This window comes from Ctenocephalides felis, unplaced genomic scaffold (genome assembly GCF_003426905.1).
Source record: "Ctenocephalides felis isolate EL2017-DRISC unplaced genomic scaffold, ASM342690v1 CF-g0.4_SCAFFOLD_01170, whole genome shotgun sequence".
NCBI lineage: Eukaryota > Metazoa > Arthropoda > Insecta > Siphonaptera > Pulicidae > Ctenocephalides > Ctenocephalides felis.
The window spans coordinates 44,059,305-44,077,424 of NW_020537324.1; the positions used below are offsets into that span (position 1 = coordinate 44,059,305).

An 18,120-nucleotide genomic window follows, 5' to 3' on the forward strand; every position below is an offset into this window, starting at 1 on the left:
ATGTATGTTAATTTTAATTGCATGAAGTTCTTCAAACACAATTATTACATGATGAGTGAAGTTGCGAAAACAATATTTGTTTAGGAGTTGTTTAAAATAATCCACTGTGTGAACGAATATTATAGAAGTTATTAATCAGCAATTACTTAATGAAGGTTCATTTCTCAATGCTAATTACAATGATAAATCGATCATGTCATATTTGAAGTATGACTTTAATTACATTATTGTTTTTAAATATTATACATATTTTTAATGCTATTATAAATATATAATTTATAATTTATCATTATATAAATGTTAACACTAATAAATATGTGCATCACGAGTGTTACCATATTACTAATAAACATTATTCAAAATTATTATCTTGTACAGTAGCAAATAAGTTTTACTTCAATTGTGTGTGAACCTTACGCGCAATCTTTTTTAACATTTTTTTTGTTATTTTTCCGTTGTGTGTGCATGTATATGTATGGATGTGTGTTTGTGTATAAGTGAGCCAATTTTTAAACCTTCGTTGACGTTTACTCAAAAAACGGCTGAACCGATTTCAAATATTTTAAAGCCATATATAACTCGATACAGACTAGCGTTTCTCAATTCTGCGCAACGATCGACCGAACTGCTTCTTCGTAATTGACAAAAAAGTATGAAATTTTTTGTCCACGTTTTAGCTCACAATTTTGAATCGATTTTAAAAATTCAAAATCCTCCTGAAAGGTTTTGGTTGGGAACTGTACTGATTTCTTTGGTAGATATTTGCGGGTAATTAGTTGTTGAAATTTATTGTCCGACGATTTTTATGATTTTTTTCTGGCCATAGATATCATGGTCTTACAAATCATACTAAAAAATGTTCGAATGATATTGGCTGGGAATGATACTGATTAGTTTTAGGTTGAGTTTTTTTCCAATTTTTATGAAAGCTTTTTAGGCGATAGACATTATGGTCTTGTAGAACATACTGAAATATCGCAGTCCTACGACAAGTAGTTTAATTTTAAAATTTCATTAATATTAGTAGCGTTTTTTAGCGACTGTCAAAATTAGACTTTATCGACGTTTTCTCAAAAACTCCTGAACTGATTAGAAAAATTTAAAAATCATTCGAAGTAACTTGATAAGTAACCCGTTTTTTGTAATAGGCAAAAAAGTGAAAGTTTTTCTGTTCACGTTTTAGGCAAAAATTCTGAATCGATTTTATAAATTCCAAAAGTATGCGAAGGATATTTTTTGGGTCTCGTGGTGATAAGTTGTTTACAAAGATCGACCGGGCCGATGTTGAATACAATATTGCTGGATTACGAATATGAAAATTTTGCATTCCGTATTAAAACTTAAAGAAGTCATGCGTTGCAACAGAAATCAGTGTGATAACAGTGATTCCTGTTTGCGAGTTGCGACGCATGGCTAACTCGAGTTGTTTGTTGTTATGCACTACTGATCAGAGAAAATATGTAACTTCTACAGCATACAGAAATGTTGCAGTACGCATGAACTATGCTTTCTAAAAAGATATTCTTGAAATTTCTCATAAACATCCGATTTTAGTTTAAGCTATTGTTTTGATAAAAATTATATGATTCTTAATATTTTTTTATTTGTTGTTATAACAGCAATCAAAACTAATTTAACAATACATGTTCTGAGAGGCAAGTCAACTAATAGTCATAGTCTATGATCTATAACGTCAAGTATAGACATCAAAGCTGCCTGATGTCGGGCTTTGGCGGTAGCTGGAATCGAGCCAGCGAATCCTGGACTAGATTTGCTAGCGCACGTTCTGGCCGATTCTTAATAATAATCGATACAGTTATATATACATGGCTATTACTGATGTTTTTTAAGAATCATATTAAGAGAAATAGATTTAATGAAAATTTTGTGTTCTATGATTATTCAATCGTAACCAAAAATTTGTTTTTTGTAATTACTAAATTTCAGACATGAATGGTATTCTGCATTGTTATTGACCAATCCTGATAATATGGAGAAAAGCGATGAAGTAATATATAGCTTCCAAAAATTCCTGATATAATGTAAATTGAAAACTAGTGGGGCGCATGGCATCGTGCCTTAAGGCAAATTGCTGGAACTTCCCGTACCAAAAATTATATTTTTTTTAAAATCGATTAACATTTTTGAAAAAAAATTACTTCGAAAAAATTAGATTTTTGAGAAACTATAAATTTGACAAAAAATTACTTTTTTTTAAACATTAAAAAAAAAAAATTCTTTATTTTGACATGTTTTGGAATTTCTGAACTTTTTATCAAAGCAATCGTACTGCTTTAACTGTATAGAGACGAAATATCGAAGCGCATAAGCGCCGCGTCGCCGTCTAACGGATAAACATTGGTACGAAACCCATAGGAATGTAAACAAAATTTATACTCATTGTTAAAATCTCTATAAAATATCTGATAATTTGATGTGCATATGTCTAATGATCATTTTTGACCGCCAAATAGCATTTTTTTTACTTTTTTTATTATATCTCCGAAAACGCTAGACCTGCCTTCATGAAAATTTGATCAATTCTTCATCTTGTCAATACCAGTAAAATGCTTTTTGAATAATTAAAATCGAACGCTCCGTTCTCTTAAAAACTGAGTTACCAATTTTGGCATTTCTTGTCCCGTATTTTCGGAACGGTTAGACCTGCCTTCGCCAAAAACTAATCAGAACGTCTCCTTATCAATACGAATCGAATGTTTTTTGAATTATTAAAATCGCTTCATCCGTGTTCCCAAAATCGTCGACGAAAATTTGTATCCGCACACACATACACACACGCACACACATACACACACATACACACACGCACACACATACACACACATACATCCATTTTTTTTAAGGTATGCCAAAATATTCAGAAACCTCTGAAACGTAAAGATATATGAAAATTTTCATTTTCGATTTTTTGCGATTACCATAACTTACTCCACGGGAAGTTAAAAATAATGTTGAATGTATAAATACATTTATAGCTTACATATAACGATATATAAGGTTAACTAGTGGTGTGTATGGTGTATGGCATCGTGTCTTAAGTCAAATTGCTGGAACTTCCCGTATCGTAACGAAATGTTCGAGGAATATTGAATGTTTTCAAATAGATTATTATAAATAAATACTGTTACATTGTCTAATATTTATAAGAATTATATGAATTGAATTGCAAAGTTGAAATTATTTGTTTAAAGTATATTAGAGCTTAAGTCAAAATTACAATTAAAATCAGAATTATTTTCTATATACAAAAAAAAAATTTTTTGTAATAAAAAAAATTTTGAAAAAAAAATTGAAACAATTTTTTTCCCAAAAGCAATTATTTTGTTAAAACAAGCAGAAAGTTCTTTGAATAATTCAAATCGGACGCTTAGTTCTCTCAAAAACTGCCATTTTTTGCACATTTAGCTCTGTATCTCCGAAACCGCTGGACCTGCTTTTGCCAAAAACTAATCACCCCTTCTTCCCGTCATTACGAAATAAATGTTTTTTGGATCATTCAAATCGGATGCTGCGATCTCTCAAAAATTCGATTCCTATTTCTGCACTCTTTGCTTCATATTTCCGAAACGGCTGGACCTGCCTTTGCCAAAAACTAATCAGCACATCTTCCTATTAATAGGAATCCAATGTTTTTTAACCATTCAAATCGGTTGATCTGTATCCATATATACATACACACACATCCATTTTTTCTGAGGTATGCCAAAATGTTCAGAAACCTTCAAAACGTCGAGAAATGTAAAAATTTTCAATTTCAATTTTTGGACGATTATCATAACTTACCCTACGGGAAGTTAATAACTAATATTGCTTACATGTAACGATATATAAAGTTAATAACATAGTGAGTAAATATTTTTCATTAAAGTTAAAGTTTTGATATGACTTGTGGAGTTAATCAAGTTGTCAACTGAAAAATGTAATAACTAGTTGGTATTGGTATTTAGCCTTGAGGCAAGTTACATGAACTTCCCTATATGTGTAAATAATCGACTTAATCAATAAGAAATACATTAATTTATGAGTGATTAAAAGTATTTCGAGTGGATTTATTATACATAATTCAAAACGAACGAACACATTAACACATAGTATTTTCTAAAAGCAAATATTCAAAAATCAATAATTAACTTCCCGTAGGGTAAGTTATAGTAATCGTCCAAAAATCGAAATCAAAAATTTTTACATTTCTCGACGTTTTGAAGGTTTTTGAACATTTTGGCATACTTCAGAAAAAATGGATGTGTGTGTGTGTGTGTGTGTGTGTGTTTTGTATGTCCGCTTTTTTTCGTCCACGTTTTCGGGCGAACGGATCAACCGATTTGAATGGTTTAAAAAACATTCGATTCCTATTGATAGGGAGATGTGCTGATTAGTTTTTGGCAAAGGCAGGTCCAGCCGTTACGGAGATATGGAGCAAAGAGTGCAAAAAATAGAAAGCGAGTTTTTGAGAGAACGGATCAACCGATTTGAATGGTTTAAAAAACATTCGATTCCTATTGATAGGGAGATGTGCTGATTAATTTTTGGCAAAGGTAGGCCCAGAGGTTTCGGAGATACAGAGCTAAATAAAAAAAAAATGGCTGTTTTTGAGAGAACTAAGCGTCCGATTTAAATGATTCAATGAACTTTCTGCTTTTTTCAACAAAATAATTGATTTTGGAAAAAAAAATTTTTGTTTCTAATTTTTTTTTCAAAAAAATTTTTTTGTAATTTTGGATTAAAAATTCAAAAAATCACCCAAGCTAAGCACAGTCTAAGCGCCACTCTGGTACAAATGTTTACCCAAGTGCGTTTAGACTGTTTGTGTACTGGAGCACTTTTCCAATTTTGTGAAAATTATTGAAAAATGTGAAATTGCCGCCAAGCTGAGCACAGTATAAGTGAAAATGTCGCATAGAATTATTCGCAAATGCGTTTAGACTGTGACTATGCGGGAGCTCTTTTTCAATTTTGTGTAAATTTGGCAACTATTTTTTTTTTGGAATTTGATTCGAAATGAAATGACGATTGTTAATGTTCTGGAGATGATAAATTGATTTATTTATAATTAACTTTCCATAGGGTAAGTAATCGCAAAAAAATCGAAAATGAAAATTTTTATATATCTTCACGTTTCAGAGGTTTCTGAATATGTTGGCATACCTTAGAGAAAATTGATGTATTGTTCGGATACGGATGAAGCAATTTGAATAATTCAAAAAACATTCTAGCCGTTCCGAAGATATGGGGCAAAAAGGGCCAAAAACGGTAACTCAGTTTTTAAGAGAACGGAGCGTCCGATTTGTATAGTTCAAAAAACATTTTACTTGTATTAACAAGATGAAGATTTGATCAAATTTTCATGAAGATAGGTCTAGCGGTTTCAGAGATCTAGTAAAAAAAAACTAAAAAAAAATAACATTTGGCGGTCAACAATAATCATTAGACATTAGACATATGCATATCAAATTATCAGATATTTTATTGAGATTTTAACAATAAGTATAAGTTTTGTTTACATTCCTATGGGTTCCGTACCATTGTTTTTCCGTTAGACAGCGACGCGGCGCTTACGCGCTTTATATTTTGTCTCTATGCAGTTAAAGCAGTACGATTGCTTTGAAAAAAAGTTCAGATCTTCCAAAATATATCAAAATGAAGATAACATTTTTTCCAAAAAAAAATTTTTATAAAAAATATTGTTTAAAAATTTTTTTAAAAAAAAATTTTTTTTCAAAAAAAAGTAATTTTTTGTCCAATTTAAAATTTCTAAAAAATCTTATTTTTTCGAAGTAAATTTTTTTCAAAAATGTTAATCGTTTTTAAAAAAATAATAATTTTTGGCACGGGAAGTTCCAGCAATTTGCCTTAAGGCACGATGCCTTAATTGCCTTAAGACAGAATTCCACTTACAGCTAGTTTTTATAATTGAACCAGTTTCCGTAGGACTTTAATGATTTAGTATGTTCATTAAGATCAAGTACTCTATCGTTATACCAAGTAAATATAATTTTAATTTTAGCTAACGTCAGAAAAACTACTCATTTTCTCAAAATATGATGAATTTTTAAAACTAAACTACTTGTCGTAAGGCCGTAATATTACAGTAAGTTCTATAAAACCATGATATATATCGCTAAAAAAAGTTTCATAAAAATCGGCTTAATTTTTTTTTTCAACAGTTAATTACAAGAAAACGGCCGGTAGATTTTTACCTAAAACTAATCAGTATCATTCCCAACTAATATCTTCCGAACAGTTTTTAATTTTTTTAAATCGCTTTCGTAGCTTTTAGAATATTTCAAATCGTTTGATCTGCGGAGTTAACAAGATGAATTTTTTTGAGTCCCGCAAGACCCTACAGTTTTTTGGCAAACAAACACTTGGTTTATATTTTTACCAAATTCTTTAAATTCATCAATTTGAAACCCGAAATCTATTCCAGCCGGAACATATATATTACAGAATAAGGTTGATTGAAATGGCTTCTGAAATAAATGACTTATCATTTAGTGGCCAAAAAAATGCCGTTTAATAGTGGTATTCTTTATTGTTCCGGAAAGTTATAAAAAGCACAAAATTATATGATTATACCCAGTACGTACGCTATGGAATTTAAGTTTTTCAAAAAGTAGAGATAGTCAGTATGTATACTGAGAGTCTCATCTATAAAACTAGTTGGTTTGGTATTTAGCCTTGAGGCAAGTTACATGAACTTCCCGATATGTGTAAATAATCGACTTAATCAATAAAAAATAAATTAATTTGTGAGTGATTAAAAGTATTCCGAGTGGATTTATTACACATCATTGCAAACGAACGAACGAACACGAAGTATTTTTTAAAAGCAAATTTTCAAAAATCAATAATTTTAATTAATCAATAATTATAATTGAACCAGTTTCCGTAGGACTTTAATGGTTTACTATGTTCAAGACCAAGTACACTATCGTTATCATCTAATTTTATTTTTAATAAAGGTCAAAAAAACTACTCATTTTTTCAAACATTGATGAAATTTTAAAATTAAACTATTTGTCGTAAGGCCGTAATATTACAGTAAGTTCTATAAGACCATGATATACATTGCCAAAAAAAGTTTCATGAAAATCGGCTTAAATTTTTTTTCAACAGTTAATTACAAGAAAACGGCTCGGTAGATTTTTACCTACAACTGATCAGTATCATTCTCAACTAATAGCTTTTGAACAGTTTTTGATTTTTTTAAATCGGTTCGGTAGTATGAGCTTAAATGTGGACGGTTTAACACTTTTTTTCAAATTACAAAGATACGGCTCGGCCGATCGTCGCACAAAACTGAGAAACGATAATCCTTATCGAGATACATCAAATGCTTTTTAAATATCTGAAATCGGTTCAGGCGTTTTAAAGCAAATGTCGATGAAAGTTCTAATTTTGACAAATGCCAAAAAAGCCCATACTAATTTTTGCAAACTTTGACGAATTTTTATAGCTAAACCAGTTGTAACAGGGCCGTAATATTTTAGTATGATCTAGAAGACTATGGTATCTACCGTCCAAAAAAATCGTCGAATTTTTTTTTTAAAAAAACTTTATTACAAGAAAACGGCCCGGCCGATCTCTACCAAAAACTAATCAGCACGATTCAATATCTTTCGAACGGTTTTTGAATTTTCAAAATCGATTCAGAATAGCGGGCTAAAACGTAGACGAAAAATTTTTCACTTTTCTGCGATTTATAAAGAAACGACTTGGCCGATCGTCGCACAATAGTCCTCATCGAGATACATCGAGTGGCTTTTAAATTTTTGAAATCGGTCCAGCCGTTTTCGAAAAAACGTCGATTTACGGCAAAAAATCTGTTCACACACACACACATACTTTTTCCAAATATGGTCTCATTCGATTCAGAATGGCTTGAAACGTCGAGAAAACATAAAATTAGCAATTCGGATTATTTGATGAAAACATAAACTTCTCCTTTGGGAAGTTAATAAATGTGTTAAGGCCCAAGAACTTTATAGCCATATAGGATTCCATTGAAATTTCAAAAAAATGATTTTTCACAATAAATTACGATGAAACGACCCGATCGATCTTTGGAAAATGTAATCAGCACAAATTTTTCTTTTGCAAAATTTAGGAAAATGGACACGAAGAGTTTTACACTCTTCTTCTTATTCTAAAAGTATAGGGTAATACGTTTGGATGACGACTTAGACGAGCTTTATATCTGGCGCAGTATAGATTTATTTCTTCTTCAATAGTTTGGATTCTGAGATCTTGATGAATCAACCAATTTGGGACGTATTTTGGAGCGTTCACAATTTCTTTCAAAATTTTGTTTTGGAACCTTTGTAGAATAGTTATATTCGATTTACTGGCCGGCCGCACCCCATAGTTGTAGGCCGTAGGACCATATTGGTTTAATTATTGTTTTGTAGATTAGTAGTTTATTTTCTATTGTGACTTGTGATTTCCAGCCCATTAACCAATTAAGTTGCCTACGTGTTAATTCAAGCTGCTGACGCTTCTTTAGAATGTGTTCATGCCAGATTAATCTTCTATCTAAATGTAATCCCAGATATTTAACAACATTGGATACAGGAACTAAATCACCATTCAATCTAACAGGAGGGCATGAACCTTGTCTTAAGGTAAAAGTAACGTGAACTGATTTAGAGTTATTCACTTTTATTCTCCATAGTTTCATCCACTTTTCTACTTCATCTACATGTTTTTGTAGAATTTCCGAGGCAAGCAATTGGTTGTCATGTTGAGCTAGAATTCCCGTATCATCTTCAAAGGTAGCAATCATGGTTTCTGCATTTGTAGGTATATCAGCAGTATATATAATGTAAAGCAGCGGACCCAGAACACTACCTTGGGGAACTCCGGAAGAAATATTTTTAACATTAGATGAAGCATCATTAAAACTGACAAAGAACCTTCTATCACACAGATATGATTTTAGGAGGAGATAATAGTTGTATGGTAAATTCTTCTTTAATTTGTACAACAAGCCGTTATGCCAAACTTTATCAAACGCCTGACTGATGTCAAGAAAAAGGGCTGAACAATATTTTTTTAAGTGAAAGGCTTTATAAATGGAATCCACAACTCTATGTATTTGTTCTACTGTTGAGTGTTGTCTAATGAACCCAAATTGATGTTTTGGCATAAAATTGTTATCTTCTAAAATGTTTATGATTCTTTTGTGAATAACTTTTTCAAAAATTTTTGAGAGGCAAGACAGAAGACTAATGGGCCGGTAGGAAATTGCATCAGTAGGATTTTTTCTAGGCTTGAGAATTAAGATTATTTTCGCCAATTTCCACGATGAAGGAAAATACTTCAGCCGTATTATGGCATTAAATAATATAGTTAAAAATCTCTTACCTTTATCAGGAAGGTGTTTTATTAGACCAAATGTAATCGCATCATTACCAGGAGTATTTCCCAATTTAGTGTTACTAATCTCGTAGAGCACTTCAGAATACTTAATTTTTGGAATGGGTTCGTCTGTGAAATTACCGTCATTCAAGTAATCTGTGATAAATTGATCGTTAGGTACATTACAAGGATGAGGAGTGAAGACCTTTTCAAGGTGATTTGCAAAGGTAATAACCTTGTCTTCTGCTGATCTAGACCAAGAACCATCATCATTTCTAATTGGAGATACCGTGGAGGTTGGTCTTTTCATATTTTTCGTGGCTTTCCAAATGGAATGGTCATGAACAGACAAATCACTTAAGTAGGACTCCATATGTTTGTTTTTTAAATCAAACAAATATTCTTTAAGTTCTTTAATAGCTTTATTCAGTTTAGCTTTGTCATCCGGAAAATGAGTATTTTGCCACCTTCTACGCAGTTTTCTTTTACAGGCTATGAGTCTTTTAGCTTCGAGTGGACAGAAAAATCGCTCAACAATATCATTTGTGGGTGTAGAATAGGGAGCCGCATCAGTAATATTTTTATTGAGAATACCTATTGCATTATCGATATCATCTGTACTTTTTAGAGGTACTTTGCAGCATAAATTGTCATCAATATATTTAGAAAATAATTCCCAATTAGTTTTTTTATTTGTTAATGATGGACTTTTAGATTGCAATTTGAACTTTGAGCTAAATGTAACAATAATTGGAGTGTGGTCAGAAGATAAGTCAAGACTTGATTCAGCTTTTAATTGTTCATCTAATATACCCTTGAATATACAGAAGTCTAGAAGGTCTGGAATTTTAGAAGTGTCTCCAGGCCAGTAAGTTGGTTCACCTGTTGATAAGTGTTTAAGTCTGCAGTTAACCATGGATTTATAAAGTTGCTTACCTCTTGGATTGCTTAATCTCGAACCCCATGAACAATGTTTAGCGTTATAATCTCCTCCAGCTAAAAATATTGGCCCCAAAGATGTAAAGAATTCACTAAATTTTTCATGAGAAATGTTATGTCTTGGTGGACAGTATAATGCACTTACAGATAAAGCTCCAATTGAAGTTTCAATCACTACATTAGTTGCTTGTAAAAAATGTTCCGCATAAGACTGAGCCATATAGTGTTTAATTGTTGATTTTATAAGCACAGCACTTCCGCCGTGGGCTGTTCCATCAGGATGATTAGTTGTGTATAGGTTGTAATTTGGAACCTTGAAAAAACTTATCGACGTGAAGTGGGTTTCTGAGACTAGTAGAATATCTATTTTTTGAAGATTAAGAAAATGTATAATTTCTTGAGTATGATTACTCAATCCATTTGAGTTCCAGACAGCAATTCGAATGAAATGATTCATGGATTAAACTTAGTAACCAGGGATGTTAATAAGTTAAGCATTACACTCATTTGGTCGACTAATGATTTTACCATTTGTTTTAATTCAGATATATCATTATTTTGGATTCTGGGCTGAGAAATTAATTCTGGATTAGTAACCTGCTGTGTATTCTCTGATCTAGTTGCCTGGGCAAATGATAGGTTTGGTTGAATCCGATTGTTATATATTAAGTTAGAAGAAGGTAAGATCCTGGGCCTTAAAGGCGGAAATTTGCGAGATATTATTTCCTTATAGACTCTGCAACCTTTATAATTTGCTGGATGTTTTTCGCCGCAATTCGCGCATTTGACATTTTCATTAATAGGATCTTTCCATAAACAAACATTAGAAAGGTGTTTACCAGGTGTTGATGATCAATTTCATTTTCAAATCTTTGGCTCCTCCATGGTCTGTTTTATTCCTCTAGCACTGATCGGATTATTTATTAGAAACTAAAGTTTTTATTTCTATCTATATTATAGATGCATTTATATAAAGATACTTACTTCTATTACAGATATGCAGATGACATCATCACTTGTATCTCTCTTAAAAATTTTGGTTCTAACAGACATTTGGTTCTTAAAAAGAAATTTCAGTTTCTTAGACATCAAAGTGATTAAAAACACAGATAATCGTATTCTCATGAATTGGTACCAATTTTTCCTTTTCATTGGTACCAACTTAATTCCCTCTTCTCAAATTTAAGCTACTAGTTTGAAACGAGTGTCTAATATGGTTTATAAGATCGCGTATGGATCGTGTGCAATAATTACGACTTTACTTATATTGGCGAAACTGGACAAAATCTTTTTAAGCGCCTAAAACAGCATGGCAATAATCCAAAAAATTAGTTTCTGATATACACACAAACACATATATATCATATATATGTATATATATATATATATATATATATACATATAATTTCGTTCTTCTAGTTATATTCTATTTTCTTTGTTTTATACCTAGTTTTTAATTTAGATTTTTCTGTACTGGTTTTTCTTCTTACCAACCAGTACCTAGATAAGATTGTAATGATATGATTACAATCGTCGTTAAATCTTCAATCACGTCATCAGCACAACTGTCGATCATTTTGGAGCCAGATATATTACATTTACAGCTGTGATCAGCTGTTTTGGGAAATGCATTTTATACATTTGCAAGTTAATAATCAGGTTTTAAAAATGTAAATGCTTCTCCAATGAATTAAACAACAGCTCTATCAAATTGTTCAGTACATTAGATTCAAGGAAACAGCTTTGCACTTGACCTTTCATTTCACATAAAAGTTCGCTTATCACATTCAACGGGACATAGAAAGGTACTAAAAATAAAGATAAATGAGAAGACTTAATATCTCACGCATATCTGAAGGCATATAAACACAACAGACTTTTCCTAAAAACTAATCATTTCTTTACACCGCCAGCACATGCACAATATTTTTTGAGCCATTCTAATCGGAAGAACACGCACACACATTATGCATCCACTTTTTAAGGAAATCCAAAATATTCAAAAAACTTTGAAACTTAAAGATATACTAGTTAAAAGTGGCATTTAGCCTTAAGGCAAGTTGCATAAACTCCCCGAAAATTGTAAGAGTTAACATAATCAATTGAAATTGATTTCAACTGTTTATTTCAAAATAAAGTTATCGCTTTCAATTTAATCTAAACATTGCGATTTCGAATAGAATTTTCTCAAACACATTTAAATTGACCGCGAATATATTAAATATATTACACAGACCATAGTGGTTGTATGTCCTAGATTTGTAGCTTATTAACTTCTCGAAGGAGAAGTTTATGTTTTCATAAAAAAATCCGATTCGCTAATTTCATGTTTTCTCGACGGGTCGAATGAGACCAAATTTGGAAAAGTATGTGTGTGCTCTTATTTTATCTATGTGTGTGTGAACAGATTTTTTGCCGTAGATCGAAGTTTTCTCAAAAACGGCTGGACCGACTTCAGTATTTAAAAAGCAATTTTAAATGTTTTTCTTTCATATAAATTAATTATATACATATACAGATATTAATGGCTCAATAAAATATATTATTTGGATTATATTTTTAAAAGAAATGGGACAACATTCAGCGGACGGCGCATGAGGTATGTGGTGCATTGCTCATCTCATGCAGGCCAGACAGGTGAAGATTACCTGACACCAACTCAACGCGCTCAAAGGCAACTGCGTAGGTTGAGAGCATTGTTAGGACAGGCGCGCAAGGACCTGGAGAGACGCGATAGTGACATCTTTAGGTAAATGAAGCTTATTACGAATAATATGTATATAATAATATGAGTTTTTTATTATCATGAAATATTTCATTGTTGTTATTTTGATTTAACAACATTTTAAACATTGTATGAAGGGTATCAAAACCAGATTGAAATTTTATGTCTGTATTTATATAAAATTGCAAGTTTATTTTATTTCAGAATTAGCGAGAATATTTTTTTAGTTTCATAAAATATCAATAAGTAGTTTCACTATTATAGTTTCTTATCTTGTCTAGGTTAACTAAAGAAGTTGTAGAATTACGTTTGTATAAGGCATCCTTGTGTTCTCCTGAGGATATGTCCAATTCGAGTGAAGCTGTAACTGGTGCGTATATATTTAAAAAAGAAGGCAAATTTCCTATTTATATTTTTAATTTGATTGGTTTACATCTAACTTTATATCCACCATATGCGTTTATATTCAACTTTAGTTATAACCATGTTATAAGAAATATTAAAAATTTCAATTTTTAGTTGAAATATTAAAATATGAGTAAAATTAATTAATATTGACATGGGTTTTAAGAAAATAAGACCTCAGATGGGAGCTCTGCGGTAAATTAATCTACGGTTGGCATTTCATTTATCATATAATATATAATATTATATAATTCTCAATTTCTAGTCGAAAAATTACGTTTGTCATAAAGTGGACATTAAATCGTACATTAATGATATTTATAAACTTGTTAAAATGTTATCAAGGAAATGACTTCAGCAGGTATAAAGAAATAATGTCAATTGATTTCAATAAAATTCACGTGATATCAGTACGGAAAACGCCTATTAGCCTAATAATTACAATACAACCCACATCAAAGCGTGGGTAGGTATGATAATATTTATTGTTATAGTCTTGAAATTTTGAACTTTTTTTCAAAGATATCGCGCTGCATAGCTACTTTAGAGACGAAATATCGAAACGCGTAAGCGCCGTGTTGTAGAGTAACGGATAAATCTTGATACGAACCCATATAAATATTAACAAAATCTGTACTTATTATTTAAATCTCCATGCATTAATCTGATAATTTGATTCCCAAAAATTTGACCAGCTCTTCATTTTATCAATACAAATAAAATGTTTTTTGAATTATTGAAATCGGATGATTCGTTCTATCAGAAACTGAATTACCATTTTTGCCACTTTTTGCCCCGAATTTTTGAAACGGCTGGAACTGCCTCTGCCAAAAACTAATCAGCACAAATTCAAAAATTTTACGGTTTTTTCACGTAATTAAAAATACACGTGATCTTTGGTGTGGGAGGGGGGTAATTTTGAATATCACCAAGGGGAAGGGGGAGTCCAAAAATCCTTAAAAACTCGTTCACGTGATTAATGGACGTTCCTATATTCTTTGATAATAGTAGACGAAAGTTACCAAATATGGTATACCATTTTGCTTTTGGGATATAAAAAAACTTCATATTAATTAAATCTGTTTAATGTTTTTACTAATCAGTCATACATTTATATGGGGTAATTAACTGCCTTTTGTCAAATATATTAGTTATCAAATTGAAATTTAACAAAAAAAACAAAATCACAAATGAGTAACCAAATATGGAATAGGTACCCATATATGGAATATAAGCATAAATCATCAAAAATGGCCATTAATATCTTGGTCCATCATCTCAGAGTTTTCTTCTTCACTATCATCCTTATTTTTCGTCTTTTGTTTGTTTCTCTTCGTAGTTTTCTTCTTATTCTTTGCATTGATTAATTTGCTTTCTTTTTCTTGTTTCTTCATATTTTTATTTTCTAAATAATTTTTGTAGGTAGAATATGTTATGACTGCAGCTTTTCTTCTTTGCTAGATACTTTTCTTTGTTTGTCGGGCATACATATTCCATATTTATTAGTATTCCATAATTAGACACCGACGACTGTCCATATTTGGATTTTTATACTAGTTCAAACTCTTCTAAATATTTTTTTAAGTCAAAATATTTTAATGATAAAAGACCACAAAATGGTAAAATAAACATAATACCGATATTCTAAATAGTATAGCCCTTTATGTGTACAAACATAATAGCTGGTAATACTCATTTATTACTTACCTTTAAAACTTTCTTCACAACAACAAAACAAAACGCCCCTGCCACACGTGAAGCGTGCGCGCAAGTGACTGATGGTGTGAGTGCGATAGTTAGTAGACCGAATGAAACAAAAGATGGTCGAGTATTGTTTATTACTTATAGTCTTACAATTAGAGAAATGAAGATATTCTATATTAGGATACCATTCCATATTTGGTGACTTTCCTCTACTATAATGTTTAAAAATGTGCTGTTTTACTAAAGATTTCAAACGGTCAATTGATCTGTAGGTTTTGTGTTAAAATAAATATAATTAATTATTGATCGATTGATTTTTTATTGATTGTTGATTATTTGTTTGCCTCGAATATTTGATTACGGTATGGGAAGTTCCAGCAATTTCCAAAAACCAGACACAACAAATATTAAAACATTTTATTGTTTTTTTTTCAATGCTAGTTTATTAATAGATAACTTTTTGAATTCATGCATTTTTGAATGTCTAAATATTTAAATAATATAGTTAAATGTTTTGAATCAATTTGATACGTTTGATATAATTGAAGTTAAAATATTGATAAATGTGATATTTGTAACAATTTACAGTTCGCGAAAATACTAATGCTGAAGAACTTCCCACTCCAGACTCACCAATGGCCGATCTTGGCGAAGAATATTTGTTTCATGAGATGGATACAATTCATCATTTGCATGAAGCTGATGCTTTGACATCAACATTTGAAGGTAAATGTTTGAATTATAAATGTAAAAGAGGTATTATACGGTTATCTTTTATTATACTAATATTTGTTCTTCTAATCGTTCTGGAACTAAAAGAGCTAAAGATTTTTACAAGGTTATACGAAGGGGAGCTAGGGACTTGGTGTAACAGTTTTTCTCCTTGATATTCGATTGAGATCTCTACATCTTGAGATCCACACGACGATGATTGAAGATTGCAAATGAACAAAATATTGACAGTGATGCAAAGGTTGGCTCATTAACGTCAACCAAATTTCAAATAGGTTATTGCGGCTTCGGAAATATATGGCATTTACTAGCATATTTTAATAGGCTGACCCTGGTCTTCGTCGGTCTATTTACTAAGTATGAAGTATGTCTTTGGGTCACTGCATGCTATCACATTTTCCAGTCCAGACCACCGGACTTCTGTCGGCATACTTATCCAGTATGTTCATGCTTGGGGTCATCACGGGCACAACAACTGGCTCTGACCTCAGGTCTTTCACCGGCCTAACTATCCAGTACGACCATAATTCGGATCACAGTGAGCTAGTCAGCTGTAGTACCATTCGCACCAAAGGAGGATAACGCCATATATTTCCTTACATTCGGTCCTCACAAAATTAAATACAAACGTATTTCTGATTACTTTCGAACAGGTCTAACGTGCGAATACTGAGTGCGTCGTGATGTAGCGATCAAGTCAGCTTTGATATTCGACCATAACAAAATATGATGTCATAATCTACATATATATAAAAATAAGTCGGGTTTTCTTTTCTGACGATATAACTCCAGAACGCACGAACCGATTTTGACAATTTTGCATTCGTTGGGAAGGTCTCGGGCTCCGCAAGGTTTATAGCTAAAAAAATTAGTTGTGCATGGCATCGTGCTTTAATGCAAGATGCTGGAACTTCATGCACCGTATTTAAAAATTCGAGTATTGACTTAGTGAGAATTATCAGAAAAAATGTGGTTTGCCAAAGAGCACTTCCAATGAAACGGATAATTTGCGGATTCACTTTCATTTACTTAGAGAAGTAAATCTAAAAATATTTCATTTTTGTAATCGAAATAAATTCATTGCTGTTGTGTAATAAAATCAATTTTTTCTTTTTCAAATATAAAACAAACAAAAAATTTCTTCATCTTTCTCACGAAACCATCTGGTGGCGAAACGGAGTTCGTCGGGTTTGCTAGTATTTTATATATTTTTGTAAACAATTGTTGGTAATGTATTTTTATGTCAGTTGGAAATTATTTATTATGAATTAATACATTTTCACACTTACATTATTCGTATTTGATATTTACATGAAAAGTAGATAAACAAAACTTGATTAAGCGGAGTTAGAATTAGAGGAACTTAACTCATATTTGTATGAAATATATAAACTGAATTGCGAAGTTAAAATTATTTATTTGAAGAATAAAATACTTTTTTTTATTTTAGCTAGAATTAAAATTAAAATCCAAATCATTTTTAATTTAAAAAAAAACGGATATAAAAAATGGCGATTTTCAAAAATATGGCCTTGCTAAACTAAATGCGTCTTCATAAGCAAAATGTTATTTGATTCATTCGAATCGGATGCTTTGTTGAACAAAGTTTGTTTGCTCAAAACCTGCAATTTTTACACTTGTAGCTTCTTATTTCTAAACGACTGGGCCTGTCTTTGCCAAAATCTAATCACCACGTCTTCTCATCATTACAAATTGAATGTCTTTTGAAACATTCAAATGAGCTCTGTTCTTTCAAAAACTATATCTCCGAAACGGCTTTTGTCAAAAACTAATCAGCACATCTTTTTATCAATAGGATGCTTTTTGAATATTTCAAATCGGTTGATCCGTGCTTCCGAAAACGTTGACGAAAAACTGTGTCCATACATACGCACACACACCCCTTTTATTTTTTTCTAAGATATGCCAAAATATTCAGAAATCTTTGAAACATAAAAATATGCCAAAAATTGTTTTAGATTTTTAGACTATTACAATAACTTACCCTACAGGAAGTTAATAAGATATGTAAAATTCAAAATTAGTTGATAATAATAATAATAACAAACCGAAAAATAATGTTGGTTATAATTTTATGTTTATGCCCAATCAAAACAAAAAATAATTTTATATTGAAAAATCATATCGAAAAACGCCTATTACTAGTTACCCATGTTACAGATTAATACAGATAACCCTTAGCTAATAATTTAGCTAGGTATAGAGATAAGCAGAAA

At 31.2% G+C, this 18,120-nt stretch overlaps 1 protein-coding gene across 1 annotated transcript in view; it reads left to right on the forward strand.

Annotated features, from left to right (window-relative positions):
• The window catches only part of LOC113367281, a 66,512-nt gene that overhangs the window by 40,315 nt on the left and 8,077 nt on the right, over positions 1–18,120 (forward strand). Inside the window, exons 3-5 of the mRNA XM_026608901.1 lie at positions 12,884–13,066; positions 13,324–13,412; positions 15,740–15,877. Of these exons, the coding sequence (XP_026464686.1) occupies positions 12,884–13,066; positions 13,324–13,412; positions 15,740–15,877 (410 nt within the window). The remainder of the gene's footprint in view (positions 1–12,883; positions 13,067–13,323; positions 13,413–15,739; positions 15,878–18,120) is intronic.